At 36.3% G+C, this 16636-nt stretch overlaps 1 protein-coding gene across 1 annotated transcript in view; it reads right to left on the bottom strand.

Annotated features, from left to right (window-relative positions):
• The window catches only part of LOC140136456 (adhesion G-protein coupled receptor G6-like), a 30478-nt gene extending 23414 nt beyond the window's left edge, over positions 1-7064 (bottom strand). The window contains exon 1 of the mRNA XM_072158179.1: positions 7052-7064. Coding sequence (XP_072014280.1) covers positions 7052-7064 — 13 coding nt within the window. The remainder of the gene's footprint in view (positions 1-7051) is intronic.
• Positions 7065-16636: the final 9572 nt, after the last annotated feature.

The raw sequence follows: 16636 nt of genomic DNA, 5'->3' as shown, positions 1-16636 counted from the left end.
CAAACATGTTTGATTTTTTATTCACATTTAGGCCTAGGCCTAGGGCCTACTTTCACCATCCAGATGCTATCACCATGCCTGACTATCATGACATCTTCGTCATTTAAAACACATTTATCAGTGGCTCTGTTCACAGCTCATATAAATATAATAAATTAAAATCACAAACCACGAAAGATCGCCAACAACTGCCGCTGAATATTGATATCCAACTAGATTTCCCCACAGGGCTATAAAGAACCACAAACCTTGAAATTTGGATATCCAACTACATTGCCTCGCAGGGCTACAAAGAATCACACCCCACGAAATATGAATATCCAAGAAGCTTAAACTATAAATTAAGCTCCCGATACAGGACTTGATAAGGGGAATTAAAATCACAAACCGTGAAAGATCGCCGACAACCGCCGCTTAATATGGGTATCCAACTAGATTGCCCCACAGGGCTACAAAGAACTACAAACCGCGAAATTTGGATATCCAACCAGATTGCCCGCAGGCCTATCGATTATAAAGAACCACAAACCGCGAAATATGGATATCCAACAAATTAAGACCACAAACCGCGAAAGATTGCCAACAACTGCCGCTCAATACTGATATCCAAGTAGATTGCCCCGCAGGGCTATAAAGAACCAAAAACCGTGAAATTTGGATATGGAACTATTGCCCCACAGAGATTCAAAGAACCACAAACTACGAAATATGGATATCCAACATGCTTAAACTATAAATTAGCTCCCGATAGAGAGCAGGGCTTGATGAGGGAAATTAAAACCACAAACCACGAAAGATTACAAAGAACCACAAACCGCGAAATATGGATATCCAACAAATTAAGACCACAAACCGCGAAAGATCGCCAACAACTGCCGCTCAATATTGATATCCAAGTAGATTGCCCCGCAGGGCTATAAAGAACCACAAACCGCTAAAATTGGATATGGAACTATTGCCCCACAGGGCTTCAAAGAACCACAAACCACGAAATATGGATATCCAACAAGCTTAAACTATAAATTAGCTCCCGATAGAGAGCAGGACTTGATGAGGGAAATTAAAACCACAAACCACGAAACCACAAAGAACCACAAACTGTGAAAGACTAGATTGCCCGCAGGCCTATTATAAAGAATCACAAACCACGAAATACGGATATCCAACAAGCTTAGACTATAAATTAGCTCCCGATAGAAGGCAGGGCTTGATGAGGGAAATTAAAACCGTAAACCACGATATTCAACTATATTGCCCCGCGGGGCTACAAAGAGCCACAAACCGCGAAATTTGGATATCCAATTAGATTGCCCGCATGCCTATCGATTATAAAGAACCACAAACCGCGAAAGATCAACAACAACTGCCGCTCAATATTGATACCAACTAGATTGCCCCGCAGGGCTATAAAGAACCACAAACCGCGAAGAACTAGATTGCCAGACAGAGACCCTACAAAGAACCACAAACCACGAAATATGGATATTCAACAAGCTTAAACTATAAATTAGCTCCCGATAGAGGGCAGGGCTATAAAGAACCACAAACATTAAAACACGATTATCTGGGGCATTTAGACGCTTCCGTAGTATAGGCTTAAATATATGCGCATTTACCAGTTCCGACATGAAGTAGGCCTAAATCGGATTTACTCTCTGTGTGTCTCTCTGGCATTGTCAACATTGGGTGTGTGTTGTTCATATTTACATTTTCTTTACATATTTACGTAGCCTTGAATAATTAAAAGTATATTAAAATGTTTATTGATCATTGTGTACGCCTCTGAACATTATAGTCAGGCGTGACGAGCAAGTTTTAAAAATTAACGACTGATAAAGTTTTGTTTAATTATTTATTGTCATGAATCAAGAATAGCAACTTCAAACATCCATTTTTCGTTTTATTCGTTTTATTGTGCACTTCGTAACCTGATGACTTTCCAAGCTTCGAGCTGCTTGGCTACATTCATAAAAAGAAAAGAAATCTACCAAAAAACGTTGACAACGTAAAGAAATCAGCAAGTTTAAAAAACCCACCTCGGCTCACTTTTTGAAACTTGGTCCCATTTTGAACACCAACAGCAAATCAGTGTTTTTATTTTATTTCAACAGAATACATCGTTTCCAACAAGATTACAAGCCTACTTGTTATTCGTTTAATTCAATCATTGATCATGATATTATAAAACAAAACACAAAAAGATATTGGCTTATCATGCAAGAACAAGATAATAACCTTTCAGGTCGTTCCAGAAAGCTTACAAATTAATATCGCATCTGCACATTAAAGATACATAACACTTCTGGAAATGAAGTTAAAAAAGTGCAATAGAGAAAAGAATCCATTTTTATTAAAGAACCGAGTTGAATCTTTTAGGTTTTAAAACATGTTATAAATAACATATCCATTAGTGATCTTGTGTGAAAATATCAAGGAATTAGCATTTACCGTTTTGTTTTTATGACACATTTTATAGCGATACCCAATTTTAATGTTTGTCCAAGAGACACCTAAAATTTGAATGTCAGCCCACTCTGTGTAAGGTAGATTTGGAACAACTGCCACTTTCTTAAGGGCTGGGGTATGAACGTTTGGACAGTATTTATTTTGGGACATTAGAGCACATCAGACATATCGAATTGCATTCTGAATACGAAGAATGTCATTCTGATATCAAATAATTTTGATTTTTTGAAATTCACAATTTAATACACATTTTATGGCAAATCATTAAAATTGATATTTTGATATTTAACAGTACTTGAAGTAAACTTTATAAATCTGATGATTTATACTTAAAGTGTATGTAGGTGGGATGAAAAGCCGACGATCAATTGGAAATTTTGACCTTTCGTATTGAAGATATGGATTTTTTTCCCAAAACACCAAAAAAATTAGGTCTTTTGGGGAAAAAATCCATATCTTCAATATGAAAGGTCAAAATTTTCAATTGACCGTCACTTTTTCCTCCCTGCTACATACACTTTAAGAATATTTCATTAGATTTATATAATTTACTTCGAGGACTATTATATATCAAAAATTTGAAAAATATCAAATTTTTATAATTTGTCATAAAATTTGTATATATATTGTGATTTTCAAAAATGAAAATTATTTGATATCAGAAAGACATGTTTCGTATTCAGAATGCAATTCGATAGGTCTGAGGTGTTCTCATGTCCCACAAAAAATACTGTCGAAACGCAATAAACGCTCATTTTAGATCCCTTAACCTCATTGGCATTGAAATAAAATGGATCCCCCAAAGTGTTATTGCCCTTGGTCTTGTTTAAGGAGAAGAAACATTATTTGTTGTTATTTTCATTTTCCCTTTATTTTAAAGATGTTTATTCTCTATCAAAACCATATAAACTATATAGGCGGGTTTTTCAAATGTCGAAATAAAATGCGCGCAAATTGGAGTGCAGTGAATTACAAAACATCCAGTAAGTTTGACATATTGGAGTCGAGTGAGGTATGAAGGACATAACGTAATGTTAGAAAGTTTGTTTGAACAGAAAAAAAGAAATACAAATCACGCAAAAATCAACGTTATTTAAGTTAAAGTCAGTTTCAGAGCTGGTGCATTTATGGTGCATTGTGTGCTCCCATTCAAAATACACGGTACCTCGTGGACAACTAATGAAATTGGGTATCGCAGCAAAAGTACTCATAAAAATTAAATGGTAGAAGCGAGTCACTTCATTTTTTCACAGAAGGTGACTATTGAACGTGGCATTTATAGACACTTTCAATAATGAGAAAGTTCAACTTGGTTCTTATATAAATATCGATTCGTTGCTCTATTGCACTTTTTTTGACTCACCCTGTATAAATATGATAAAGTTTAAATCAGTACCTTTTACAAATGGGACCAAGTTTCAAAAAGTGAGCCGAGGTGGGTTTTTTTAAACTTGCTGATTTCTTTACGTTGTCAGCGTTTTTTTGGTAGATACCCTTTTTTTAGAGAATCATATTAGTTTGAAACGCTAAAAATGAATTCCGCAAAAAACTCGCGTGCGAAATTAAAGCCTATACAAATCAAAAATCTTATTTATAAGACACAATTTCATGCCTAATTTTAAACACCAGGATTTTTTGTATCAGTTCCTGAAGAACTGACACCTTCTCCTACAGGTTTGACGATCACGTGACAAATCGAATCTGTGACGTCAATATTAATATCGATATCAATTTAAGGCTATTCTAGTTAAATTACATACTCATTGGCATTTTGGCTGTTCCATTTGATTTACATACTCCCTCTGAAATAATGGCCCCAAAATAGCTGTTCCATTTAATTTACATACTTCCTCTGAAAAAATGGCTGTTCCATCCGCTGACAAACCAATATTTCCCTCTGCCTGTGCACTTAGTCCATGAATTGATCCTGATTTGCATTGTCGTATAGAGTTATTTTTTGTACACAACAGGGATAAACAGGGATGTTACTATTGTTTAACTAAATGAAGCATACTTTTGCTTTTATCTTTCTTTGTAATTTATTAATTATAGATTAGGTGATTTATTTAATATAATTCTTTGTTTCAGCGACCCTGGGGTAAACAAACAAAAACATGGGTCAAAATCCTTCAATTTCTGTGAAAATTGAACAAAAAGCACCCAAATCCCTACATTTTATATCTCCCTGTGTTATAGACAAATTTTATACGTCACATTTAAAATCATTTAAAACGACTTATAAATTGCCTTATGCTATAATGGGGTCTTATACATTTGTATTGTGTGAACTTTGTTTTTAAATGCCTTTGGCTTCCAGGTTAGTTTCTCGGAGCTGGTGTATTGGGGTGTAACTTGGTAGGGTGGTGGTAAGTGGCTGCCCTAAGACTTGATGCAATTTTGGCGCAAAATATTGCATATTTAACTTTAAAATTGTTTTTGGGTGGTTTTTTTTTTTTGCCATTTCGAAGAACCGGTGAGGCGTATAGGGATGTAACTTGATGAGGTGGTGGTAAGCGGCAGTCGTAAGATCCGATGCGATTTTTGTTTTTAGTCACCACATTTGTCTATTTTTTTTATTTATCGAAATCATTACGTTTGGGTTTTGGAAAGAACCTTCTGTTAAATCATGCATGACTCAATTACAAATCTCTGCATCCCTGAATAGTGTTTATCTTTCCCTAATAGATTATGATACTAAAGTCGTGTTCACACAGTGGGACTTAAATCACTTATTACCGGTCTTAAATTACGTCGGTAATAGTATCGGATATAAGTGGCAGTGTGAATTAGCGTCGGATATAACTATATCCGACGTAATGTGCTTTAAATCCGACAATTTGTTCACACAGTCGGACTTAAATTACGTCGGTAATAGAATCCTCTTGACCATCAACCAATCAGATAGACATATTTCTGAAATATATTCGTAGAGTTGAAACGTGTTCAACTCTGGAAATATATATTTCAAGTAATCTCGTTTCACATTTAGCAGCACTTTTGTTTGCAATAAAGCCACAAACGGGCGGTAATGCTAATATACGATTTCAGTCAAATATTGGTTCAAATATACGACTTCGGTCAACTATTTGGCTATTCTTTGCCCAAAATTATGAAATGTATATCAGTAACAACTCTTAGGAGGGTTTTCGAGTAATTTTAACGAAACAATTTTGGACTTGACGCTTAACTGTGGTGTTCTAGGGGAATTAAAATATCACAATTAACATGTTTAATTCAAAATCGTTGTCCTACAAGCACCGGTTAAATGACTCGATTCATATTAGGTATAAGTTGGGACATTATCAGATTGTGTGAACATTACAAATACAAACAATAAGATTGAAAAACAAAAAGCCATTTAAAAATTAATTTAAAAGGTCGTCTATTTGTAGCTTTATCACACTGAATAGACCAAATATCTGCCTCTGACGAAAAAAGTGTTTTCCATGCTGATTTGTTTTTGTAACGAGTATGTCATTTCAAAAAGAAAGAAAAACAGGCGGATATTACTTTTTAAAAACTCAACGCATTACTATTAATAGGCCTATAATTATAATTATAATGTTATACTTGATTAGATAACAATTAGCCATGTGTTTGATAATTACAGAAAATAAAATATGCAAAATTGCTTCTCAAAGCAAATTAAATTACCTGGAATATGATTGTATGGTGTTAAAGTATGCAGTTTGAAGTGAATTGTAAACAAAATGTGAAAAAAGAAATGGACCTCTTGCATTATATGACCACTGGGGGTCACTTATATTCAATTTGCTCCTCCTGATCATCCTCCACCCCGCAAAATATGCTAATTATATACCAATTATTCAAATGTTAATACTTTTTTACAACATTTATTATGCTTACTGTATTAGTCTCATCACAAGCTTTAGTTTGACACCAAATTTAACTACATAGGCTGTAGGCCTCCCCGGGGTAGGCCTATATTACGAACCCCAAAATGTTACATCTCCACTTAAAACGCATGGCTACTTATTGACTTATTTATTGACTTATTTATTTCTTTATTAACTTTCGTTTTTATTTTACAGACATTAAATCATGACAGTAGTTCAATATTGAGTTTACCTATTATTTTATTGACTATCGTTAAAGAAATTCTCCAAATTTTGCTTACCTAGGTCAACGGGCAATACTTGTTAACAGTCGGGCAACGCTGTGAATTGTAGAAATATATCTTTCTCCGGTTCATAGTTTTATATTCGAAACCGCATATATTTTGACGACCAAAAAGTATTCGAAGCCGAATATTCGCCTTCGAATATACACTTTGAACCAGCCTTTAGTTGACATAGTGATAATCGGATTACACGTTACACTTCGCTGGCGAATAAGTAAAACACAATAATAAGCACAAGTAAATTATGAAGTAAAGGTTTAATCCTGTAAGTCATGAGTGTATTTTAGAACACATCCAAAGTCTGAGTGAAAACAAAGCCACAAGTTGGTGTTGCTATAATTGATCCCATCACCCACGTCATCAATCTATCCTTACAGATAGGTGTATTTCCTGATTGCTTGAAAAGAGCTAGATTGAATCCAATTTATAAAACTGGGATCATACCGATCCAAGGCATATTGCCATTTTCTCGGTCATATCCAAAATTTGCGAAAAGATGGTTTTCTCCCAGTTGTATGATTTTCAGAATGAAAAGCTCTGTAGTTATCAATCAGGCTTAAGGCCCTTACATAGCACTTCAACTGCATTGCTGAATATAACGGACGATTGGTATAATGATATGGATAATGGTAAAGTAGTAGGTCTTGTGATGTAGGATCTGAAGAAAACATTCGACACATATTTTGGTTGAGAAGCTTCAAAATATATTTTGAATGCATGACATATATATTAAATGGTTTCATAACTATTTAACAAACAGAACCCATTGTACTAACATCAATGGTGTTACTTCTGATGAAACAAATTGTTGTTGCGGTATTCCTCGTAGCTTTATCTTGGGCCGCTTTTATTCATAATCTACATAAATGATTTACCAAATTGTGTCTCTAAAGCAACCAATATACGCATGTATGCGGATGATACCGCAATGTACACTATTTGTACAGATGTAAATGAACTTAATCGTGTTCTTAATAATAATCTTTCTAATGTAAACAGCTGGAACGTAATAGCTTATCATACATGGCTCGAAACAGAGATTGGCCAGAATAAACCATGATGATATTCATGTGTATATTAACGGTGGATCCAATAAACACCTTGGTATATTAATAGACGAGAATCTCTCATGGAATCAACATGTTGATCATATTGTTAAAATATCTCGTTCAAGTCTTTATATGCTCAATAAGGCAAAACCTTTTGTTCAGCCGAAATCACTTAATATGTTGTATAATGCTATTCTGGCACCACATTTTTAATATTGCGATGTTATCTGGGACACGTTCCGAACGAGCAATATATCTTTAAGTAAAAAAGCAGCAAAACAGGGCTGCTAAGATCATTACAGGTAGTAAGAGGTTTGATTCAAGTACTGAATCTTTGAATGCACTTGACTGGAAAGAAGGTTAAAGAGAGGGTTCGTTACCATCTTGCCACAACAATGTTCAAAACCATTAATGATCAAGCGCCTAATTACATTTTCAATAGGTTTAATATTAAAGATTCTGGTTATAGAAATGCGGGGACACAAGAAACTGACTATCCCCAAACCCAGAACAGATTTCAAAAAGAGGTCCATCTCGTATTGTGGTGCCACTGTATGGAACTCCCTGCCTGACAAAATAAAAACACTGTGCAATGTATCTCAATTCAAGATGAAATATAATGAATGCAATTCATTTTCTCCCAATGCATAGATGAACGAAGGTGAACATTGAGTAGTACTTGTAATTTTGGCTAAATAACTTCATGCGAGTGTAAGTGTGATATATCAGATGTTCGATACTATCCAAATGACAACCTTATGTTAAGATTACCTTCAATAATAGTAATTTGAAAGCAACAGTCCACTGTATTTCCAGCTTGATCTGCAAAGGTGTAGCAAACGTCTGTTGGACCAACTTGGAAGAATGCACCAGGGGTATGAGTTCTGGTTCGAAGGTTCACTGTGCCAGAGTTATCTGTTGCCCGTGGTTCCGGGAAAGTAACTGTTCTGCCGAATTGTCCTAGATCAATGGTTTCAGTGACATCGTTGGTGGGAATGCAAATGGGTGGTTCGTCATCAACTGCGAAATATATGACAAAGGAGGTTTAATGGTAACAATCATACAATACGTCGTCCAAACAAGTGATCGTTTAAAATCTTTATGGTCGGTTTAACAACTATTGTCAATAACAGAAGGCTTAATAAGCCCATGCTTGCGGCAACCTGCTAACCCTACCCAGCAAACACAAAAACGTTTTAAAAACGTTTTAAATAAGTTATATTTTGGCGTTTGGTTCAGGTAAAAACGTTTTAATAACATTAAAATGTCGGGTTATATAAAGGTCATGATAACGTTTTGTATGAAAAAGCCGCCGCTCGGCTGGACTAAAGAAAGAAAGAAAGAAGAAGAAGAAACCGCTGAAAAACAGGAGTGCAGCCGCCGCTCGGCTGGACTAAAAGCAGGAGTCCAGCCGCCAATCGGCTGGACTAAAAAGAATAAGGGATCAATGCTATACATAATAACCTACATCATGAATCTTAGTCTCTCCACCGGTGTCGTACCTTCCGCATGGAAGAAAAGCAGAGTTTCTCCAATATTTAAAGAGGGTGACCACATGGACACCAGCAATTACAGGCCAATATCAGTCATCCCGGCCTGTATGAAGGTGTTTGAAAAGTTGGTCCATGGCAAGCTTTACAGTAGGGATAACCATCAAATTTTCATGTTGCCCCTATTGCTACAAAAGATTGTTTTCTGGATAGAACGCATCAATAGATGGTGGTTAAATGGTCAAAATCGGTCAAAAACTTTTCGAATTATGAATTTTCAAAGTTTCCCATTCTGACCGGTCATTGGAACGAAATAAAATGACAAGGTCCAAAAATAGCAATTGGGAGCAAAATTGGCATAAGCATATATTTACCTTTATATATTTCTTTATTTTAACATATATGCAAACATGAAACGGGCATATTGTGAAAGTATCAAAGGGGTTTCTTATGAAATGGCACTTTACTAGTCAATGGCATCAATTATTTTTTCAAACCGAGGCATTGAAATCATGCATTTAGAGAATATTTGCCCAAAATCATCCAAGATAGCCGATATGGCACAAAATCAAAATTGCATTAAGTCCAGGTGAACAATTTTTTTCACAACCAAAAATTGCAATGTTATTGGGTTTAAGATGACCAATTAGTAGGTGTATGCAAACAAAATCTTAATTGTCATTGAAGGTCATTGACTCATTCACAACAATAGAGGTTATCCACTTCACTCATCATGCTCATGTGTGACTTCTAACAAAAGGTGCTGGTTCCTGTAGTATTGCTCATTCAAAACAATTCAATACCTGTATGACTTTCGCGGGCTATTTTGAAACAGTTATGGTTGCACATTCAGGTACTTCTTTTGAAAGTTCTAAACAAGGTATAGCCAGCAGCAAGTTGTAGATGGTATAGGCCTAAATATAAGAAAACGTTTAGGGTTGAAATCAGGTGAACAATACATCGAATGAGCACGAAACTTCACATTTATGTTCAGAAAGGTGTCGTCTTAGCATGATTCGAAAGGAATATGGAAATTCCAAAGGGAAGCTGGTGATTTAATTTGTAACTCGAGATCTACTTGTTCAATTTCTTAACCTTTTTACAGAGGGTATGATAGAGGTATTACTGGCAACTCTGCCAAATTACAGCTCAGTAGGCCACGTAGGAAAATGAAATAAGTTATGTTGCTGTAATTTGCAAGATAGTTACAAAATATAATTGGCATTAACTTCCCCAATTTTTCAGAAAAATATTGAAAAATAAAAGAATGAGATTAATTTAGAAATGTCTATGCAAGCAGCGCACAGTTGAGCTCCCTGCATGTCTATGGGAGTGTTCTAATCAAGTTGATGGTTCATTGGTCATCCCTATTTACAGCTACATCACAGATTGCAATCTTTTGTCTCCTAACCAGTCGGGCTTCAGGGCCATGCACTCTACTCAAACATGCCTTCTCGGTGTTACCGACTACCTTCTCGACAATTTTAACTCTGGTTTCTTCACTGGTGCTATCTTTTTAGACCTAAAGAAGGCGTTTGACACGGTGCACCACAACGTCCTGATTAACAAACTTCATAGCATAGGTGTGCATGGCACTGAACTTGACTGGTTTGGATCCTACCTTAGAGATCGCCAACAAGTCACTAAAATTGGTGATGTGGTTTCCAGTCCTGCTCCAGTAAACTTTGGTGTCCCGCAGGGATCTATACTGGGGCCCCTCCTCTTTACCATGTACATCAATAATTTATCAAGTGTTATTACCCATCCTGACTCCAAAGTAGCATTATATGCTGATGACACTGCTATATTTGTCAGAGCTAAAACTATCAAGGCCATTAATGACATTCTGAACTATGAACTCACCCATGTTGCTGAGTGGCTAAACCACAACTTCCTCACACTCAATGTTAAAAAAACCCAAAAGGATGATTTTAGGTACTGCCCAAAAACTTGCTCGTAAAGACATGGAGCTTGAGGTTTACATCAATGAGTCTGTCATCGAGAATGTTGAGAAGTTCAAATACTTAGGTGTTTGGCTGGACCCATCCCTCACTTGGTCTTCTCACATTGAGAAGATTTCAAACTCCGTTTCTAAACGTAATGGTTTGTTTTAACAAGGCTGAGAAACATCTTGCCCAAGGAAACTCTCATTCTTTTGTATAAAACGCTCATCATTCCGCAACTTGATTATTGCGATACTGTGTGGGGCAACGCTGCTAAGACATCCCTCAGTAGACTTGATAAACTTCAAAACATGATGCAGTCATGTCTACAGTAGAATTCAATTCGACCTTTGCAGGACTTACACCCCATTAAAAGCTATTAAACCAAGATAACACTCATTGAAAACAGCTCAACTGATTAAATCATATCTTCTCTGGTTAAATACACACAACATATGTGTCTGCTTTAAACGTACAATGGAGCAATGAGCTGGGATTATACTTTCAGTTGGGTGAACGATTATAAAGCGAGCGCTAGAGAACAATTGTGTGTGGTCTTTGTTTACGAAATGAGACAATACGTGCTTATTGTTAACCAGCGTTCTTGAAAATGAGAAACATGGTGGTTTGCAGACTTAACACGGGTTGGAAATAATTTCTTCATATTTTTTGGTGTTATCTGTCGTTTACATATCCTTCCTAAAACACCAAAGTACGAGTATTTCCAAACATCTAAATTAGCTAAAAATTTAGGACATGTTACAAAACTATATTGTCTAGAATTTTAGAAGAGTACTTTTAATATTGGCCGGTTATTTTTCACACAGCGACGTTAACTAGGCATATCCCCATACTTTTAACGTAGGCTATGTAGAGGTCACGCGTCAATGGGAAAGAGCACTGTGTATTTTGTATAGGAAAACGGACAGTAACTGCAGTATGATGCAGCTGGTAAGATCATTCTTGGGCTCCCACGCAGATATCCCACCGAAGTACTTCTCAACAACCTGAAATAGGATAAACTGGATTGCCGCCGTAATTTCCATCTTAATATAATGGTGTACAAAAGCCTTTGTAACCTACTCCCATCACCCCTGTGCAATATATTCCACACAGTTGCTTCGAGTCACAACCACCTGACTATAGCAGGGTCACAAGGTAATCTGCTCATCCCACATAGTAAGAGCGAGTCGGCTAAGCGTAAATTTACATTCAGAGGCGTGGTCTCTTTTAATTCATTGCCAACCCAGGTTAAAGTACCATTACCTCATATACTAGGCCATTTCAAAGCGATGTGTAATTAAATTATTTAATTATTCAGGTTGTTGCATGATGGTCGGCTGCAGTGCGGACTCTGTCTGCGGGCTGTCTTAGAAGCCTGCCGACATTGCTGCACTGCAGCCGACCAGCACAGATGTGCTTCCTTGGTGTGTTCATATATGATGTTATTTGTTAAATCCATGGTATGTAATTCTTTTGTATGTATTTCATTTGTATTTTTGATGTATTTTGTTTGACCCCTGGGCCAGACTGGAAATCAGTGTGGACCACTGAGTTTGTTCCCCAGGCAAAATAAGATCTAATAAAATAAAATAAAATAAAATAGAGGGCAGCATATCAATTTTTTTAACGGAGATCAGAAGATAACAGCCAATAAGTATTCAAAAGAGGGCGGCATACAGGGTTAGCTAACGGTGACTCACTGTACGGTCAAAGACGATAACCGTTAAAAATCGATATGCTGCCCTCTATAGGTAAGACATTGATCCCTTGTTCTCTAATTCAAAAGTAATGCATGCCAAAAATGAATTTACCAAAAGCCGAATCCGGATTCGGCCGTCTGCCGAATTCATAACGATATATATAGCACGACAGCTGGAATATAAATGTACTGATGCGGTGTAAATTGAAGATCAACAATTTTGTTAACACATGCTTTGCTAACTGTAAAATAACTTTTAATATATGCTGAAAACTAAAATGTCATTCTTCAAGTCGTGTTTGTATGTGGTTGAATTGATTCAAAACCCTTTTAGACCAAGAGCAAAGCATTAAAAAAATCCATAGTCCTACGAAAGGGGGTGTACCAGCCCCCGAGGGTATTTCATCCAGCATTTTAGTAATACAATATTTACCCCAGTGGTGGGATCGAACAACAAAAATTACCATGAAGGTGAGGCCCACCATAGGTTATACAGTAAAATCAGTGATTTGCATTTTGCTATTATAATACAAGAGATATTGACCTTTTTACTCGGACGTTAGCTTGAAATAGTCATTTCCTTTCATATTTAGGGGGGGGGGGTTGATTTTTAACCTAAAATCAATTTTGCCTATGCTTTTGTACATAGCCTAAATTTACCAATTTTGAGAGGTACGCTCACATTATAACATCAAAGCAAAATTATGTGGGAAATGTGTGTACTTGTTTTGATATCACTGACTAGAGGAGACCTATTGCTATTCATTCTTACCAAATACAACCCCCTCCGCATTTCATGTTACAAAATATGGCTATAATTGAAGAACGAGAGACTAGTTTGCGTATGACATTCTGTCAACCAGACCAAAAATATCATACTGCGCAGGTCCGCGACCAATCACGTCGCGCCTTTGCACTGACGTCAGGGGCAATCTAGTCTTTTTAATTCGGTCTTCAATTCTAAGTAGAAGGAGGGTTAAACATATATCATACAATATGACTTACTTTCAGTGATAACCACATCAAAACCACAAACTACTGTGTTACTAGAGTCATCTCTGAATGTGTACGACACTCTTGTAGTGCCAGCGAAAAACCGATCACCAGGAGCATGAGATCGTGTCACCAATGTAGCTGCACCGCAGTTGTCAGTGGCTCTTGGTTCAGTCCAAGAGACAGTTGTGAAACCATCGCCTAGGCTAATAGTTCTGGTGATGTCGTTGGGTGGTACACAAACAGGTGGCGTGGTATCAACTGTACAGATGAAGATACAGACATTGGTAAAATTATAATTGCCAAATATCAACGTATTTTGAATCACAAACAATACAACATATTGTTTTTCTTTCAAAAAGTCTACGGAAAATCGTAATGATGAACGGGTTTGTTCGTTCTTTTACATGTTTAAAAATCTGGAATTCTAATCATTCATGGCTTTACAGCATGTAGTGTATATACTCTCAATTGTAGCATCCATTAAAATATGAAATAAAGTTGATTCCAATTCAACAACCGGTATACATATTCCACCGAGTCACATTAACACTGTGCACTTTCAGAAATGCATTAAGTAAAGTGCTGTATATTATTTTATAAAGGAAATTAGTCAAAGAATCTAAATATAAACACAGAGTTGGTGTGAAAGTACTATTCTGAAGATCACAAAAAAATCCACACTAGAAAAGGGAACGATCCGAAATTTTTGTCATTTTTGGATATTGGCCTTATTTTCTAACTATTGGCCAAATAACGCCAAAAATGTGGTCCTATTTGTCAATAATTAAAAAATAAGGCCAAAATAAAAAAAATGGAAAAAAAAAACATACTTGGAATACAGTGATTACAAAAAATACACAAATCCAAATTCTGGCTTTCTATAGTGTATTTTCAAAAATTGTAGGCAAAAGATGTGTTTTTTCTTACTTTCTCCTAAATGTGTGTTTTTACACCACAAATGTATACTTTCATATATTTTATTTGGATAATGAAGAAGTTTACAACACTTTTATTTAAAGCATTTCTGGGAGTGCGTAGTTACGTACGTTAAAGGATGCCATATTACTCATTTTCCAGTGAAGTAAATCGGCAAGTATAAAATTTAATAACTACCAGGCAATCCGTCTTAACAAACAAACACAAACGCAATTCTTACCTTCGGTGACGGTTACAAAAAAGGAACCACTTGCTCTGTTATTAGATGGATCAGTGTAAGTGTACGTCACTTCTGTTCTTCCTACCACAAAGAATGATCGCCCAGGTTGTTGAGTTTGGCTCAACAAGGTGGCTGTCCCAGAATTATCCGTTGCTGTACATGCATCCCATGTTACCTCGGTGGTACCACCAGTGTTACAAGCAGTGGTTGTTGAAATGTCACTTGGACAGAACACAATAGGTGGGGTTGAATCGACTGATTGAAAAGGACAAAGCTTTAATTAATGCTTGGTAACAAATGAATAATTTATAAGAGATTATCAACAATTAAATGTAATTTATAAATAATGGTAATTTGTGTTCACGTGTCTTCAAACGCGCACATAGAGCATAAAACAAAGAAGGTGAGGCCATACATCACGTACATGTACATTTACAAAAGGTACATAACATACTCTACAACCTAGCTCAATTCTATAGAAGTTAAAATGTCATACTAAATTGAGTTTCAGAAGGGTTTGTTTTACATGCTTTGTATTACAGTCACTAAATTCACAAGTATTTCATTCAAAATTCATGCTGAAATATTACTTTTAATTTGATTCATTATTTTTTCTGAATTTTAACAATTGGCTATAAAGGAGCATATGAATCATATTCGCATGAACTGAAATCAATCTTAAGAGAGGGATTTGGGTTTCACTGTTCACTGAAATGCGAAGATTTGCGTTTTTCGTCTATTATGACATTAGGACATAGATAGAAAATATCGTAAATTCTTTTTCAATAAAAACACAATGCCGTATTTTCTGACATCGGGAATTGTGTCTATCCTCTCAGAGACTCCATAGTGAAGATTTTAAACAAGTTATAAACAGACCGTTTAAAGCGAGGAAGCTATATTAACAAGGAGAAACAATAGATTACGTTACGTCAAGCTGAATTTATACTCGATCGCTTTTGCAAAAAAAGCGATTCTCACGCATGCTCAGTGTTTAATTACATTTCCAGAGCGTCGAACCGATCAATCATTACAAATCTCTAAGACAAAAACGAAGTCGCTTTTGCGAGTTGAAGAAATCTCAACTTCCCAGCGATGTCGCTTGACACGTGACACTGACGTGAATGCATCAACCATGCAATAGTTAATGACAGCAATGGATGTTCTAAAAATGTATTTGGTAGCATTTAGAATATTTTAATTGTCGTCTGCAATCGCTATCGCCGTGATAAATATAAAATGCAAAAGCAGCGAGCGATGCATCGCTAAATTCGGCGATTGCAAATCGCTTTCCAAAAGCGGTGCATCGCAATCGCTCGGCGATTGAGTATAAATTCAGCTTTAGATGCCTGATAACGAGGAAAATATTAGTCCTTACTTTCGGTAACTAAAATGCTGAATGAGCAGCCGCCTTCTTTGTCTGCGCCATCTCTCCAGGTATAAGTCACAGTTGTACGTCGGCCAGCAGTAAAGAATTGTCCTGGTGAGTGTGATCTACTAACTAATATGGGAGGAACACCAGAATCATCAAATGCTTGGGGCTCGGTCCATGTAACTGTAATACCTCCAGCGCCCAAAGGTACAGTCTCTGTTATGTCAGCTGGACAGGTTGCTTGTGGTGGTACCACATCTGTTAAATACAAAGGAACGAATAGAGATCAAAAAGAATATAACGGCACGAGGTTATACCAAA

The sequence above is a fragment of the Amphiura filiformis genome, chromosome 16 (assembly GCF_039555335.1).
Source record: "Amphiura filiformis chromosome 16, Afil_fr2py, whole genome shotgun sequence".
Taxonomy (NCBI): domain Eukaryota; kingdom Metazoa; phylum Echinodermata; class Ophiuroidea; order Amphilepidida; family Amphiuridae; genus Amphiura; species Amphiura filiformis.
The sequence above is the reverse complement of the archived record's forward strand: the minus strand, read 5'-3'. Positions and strand labels throughout refer to the sequence as shown.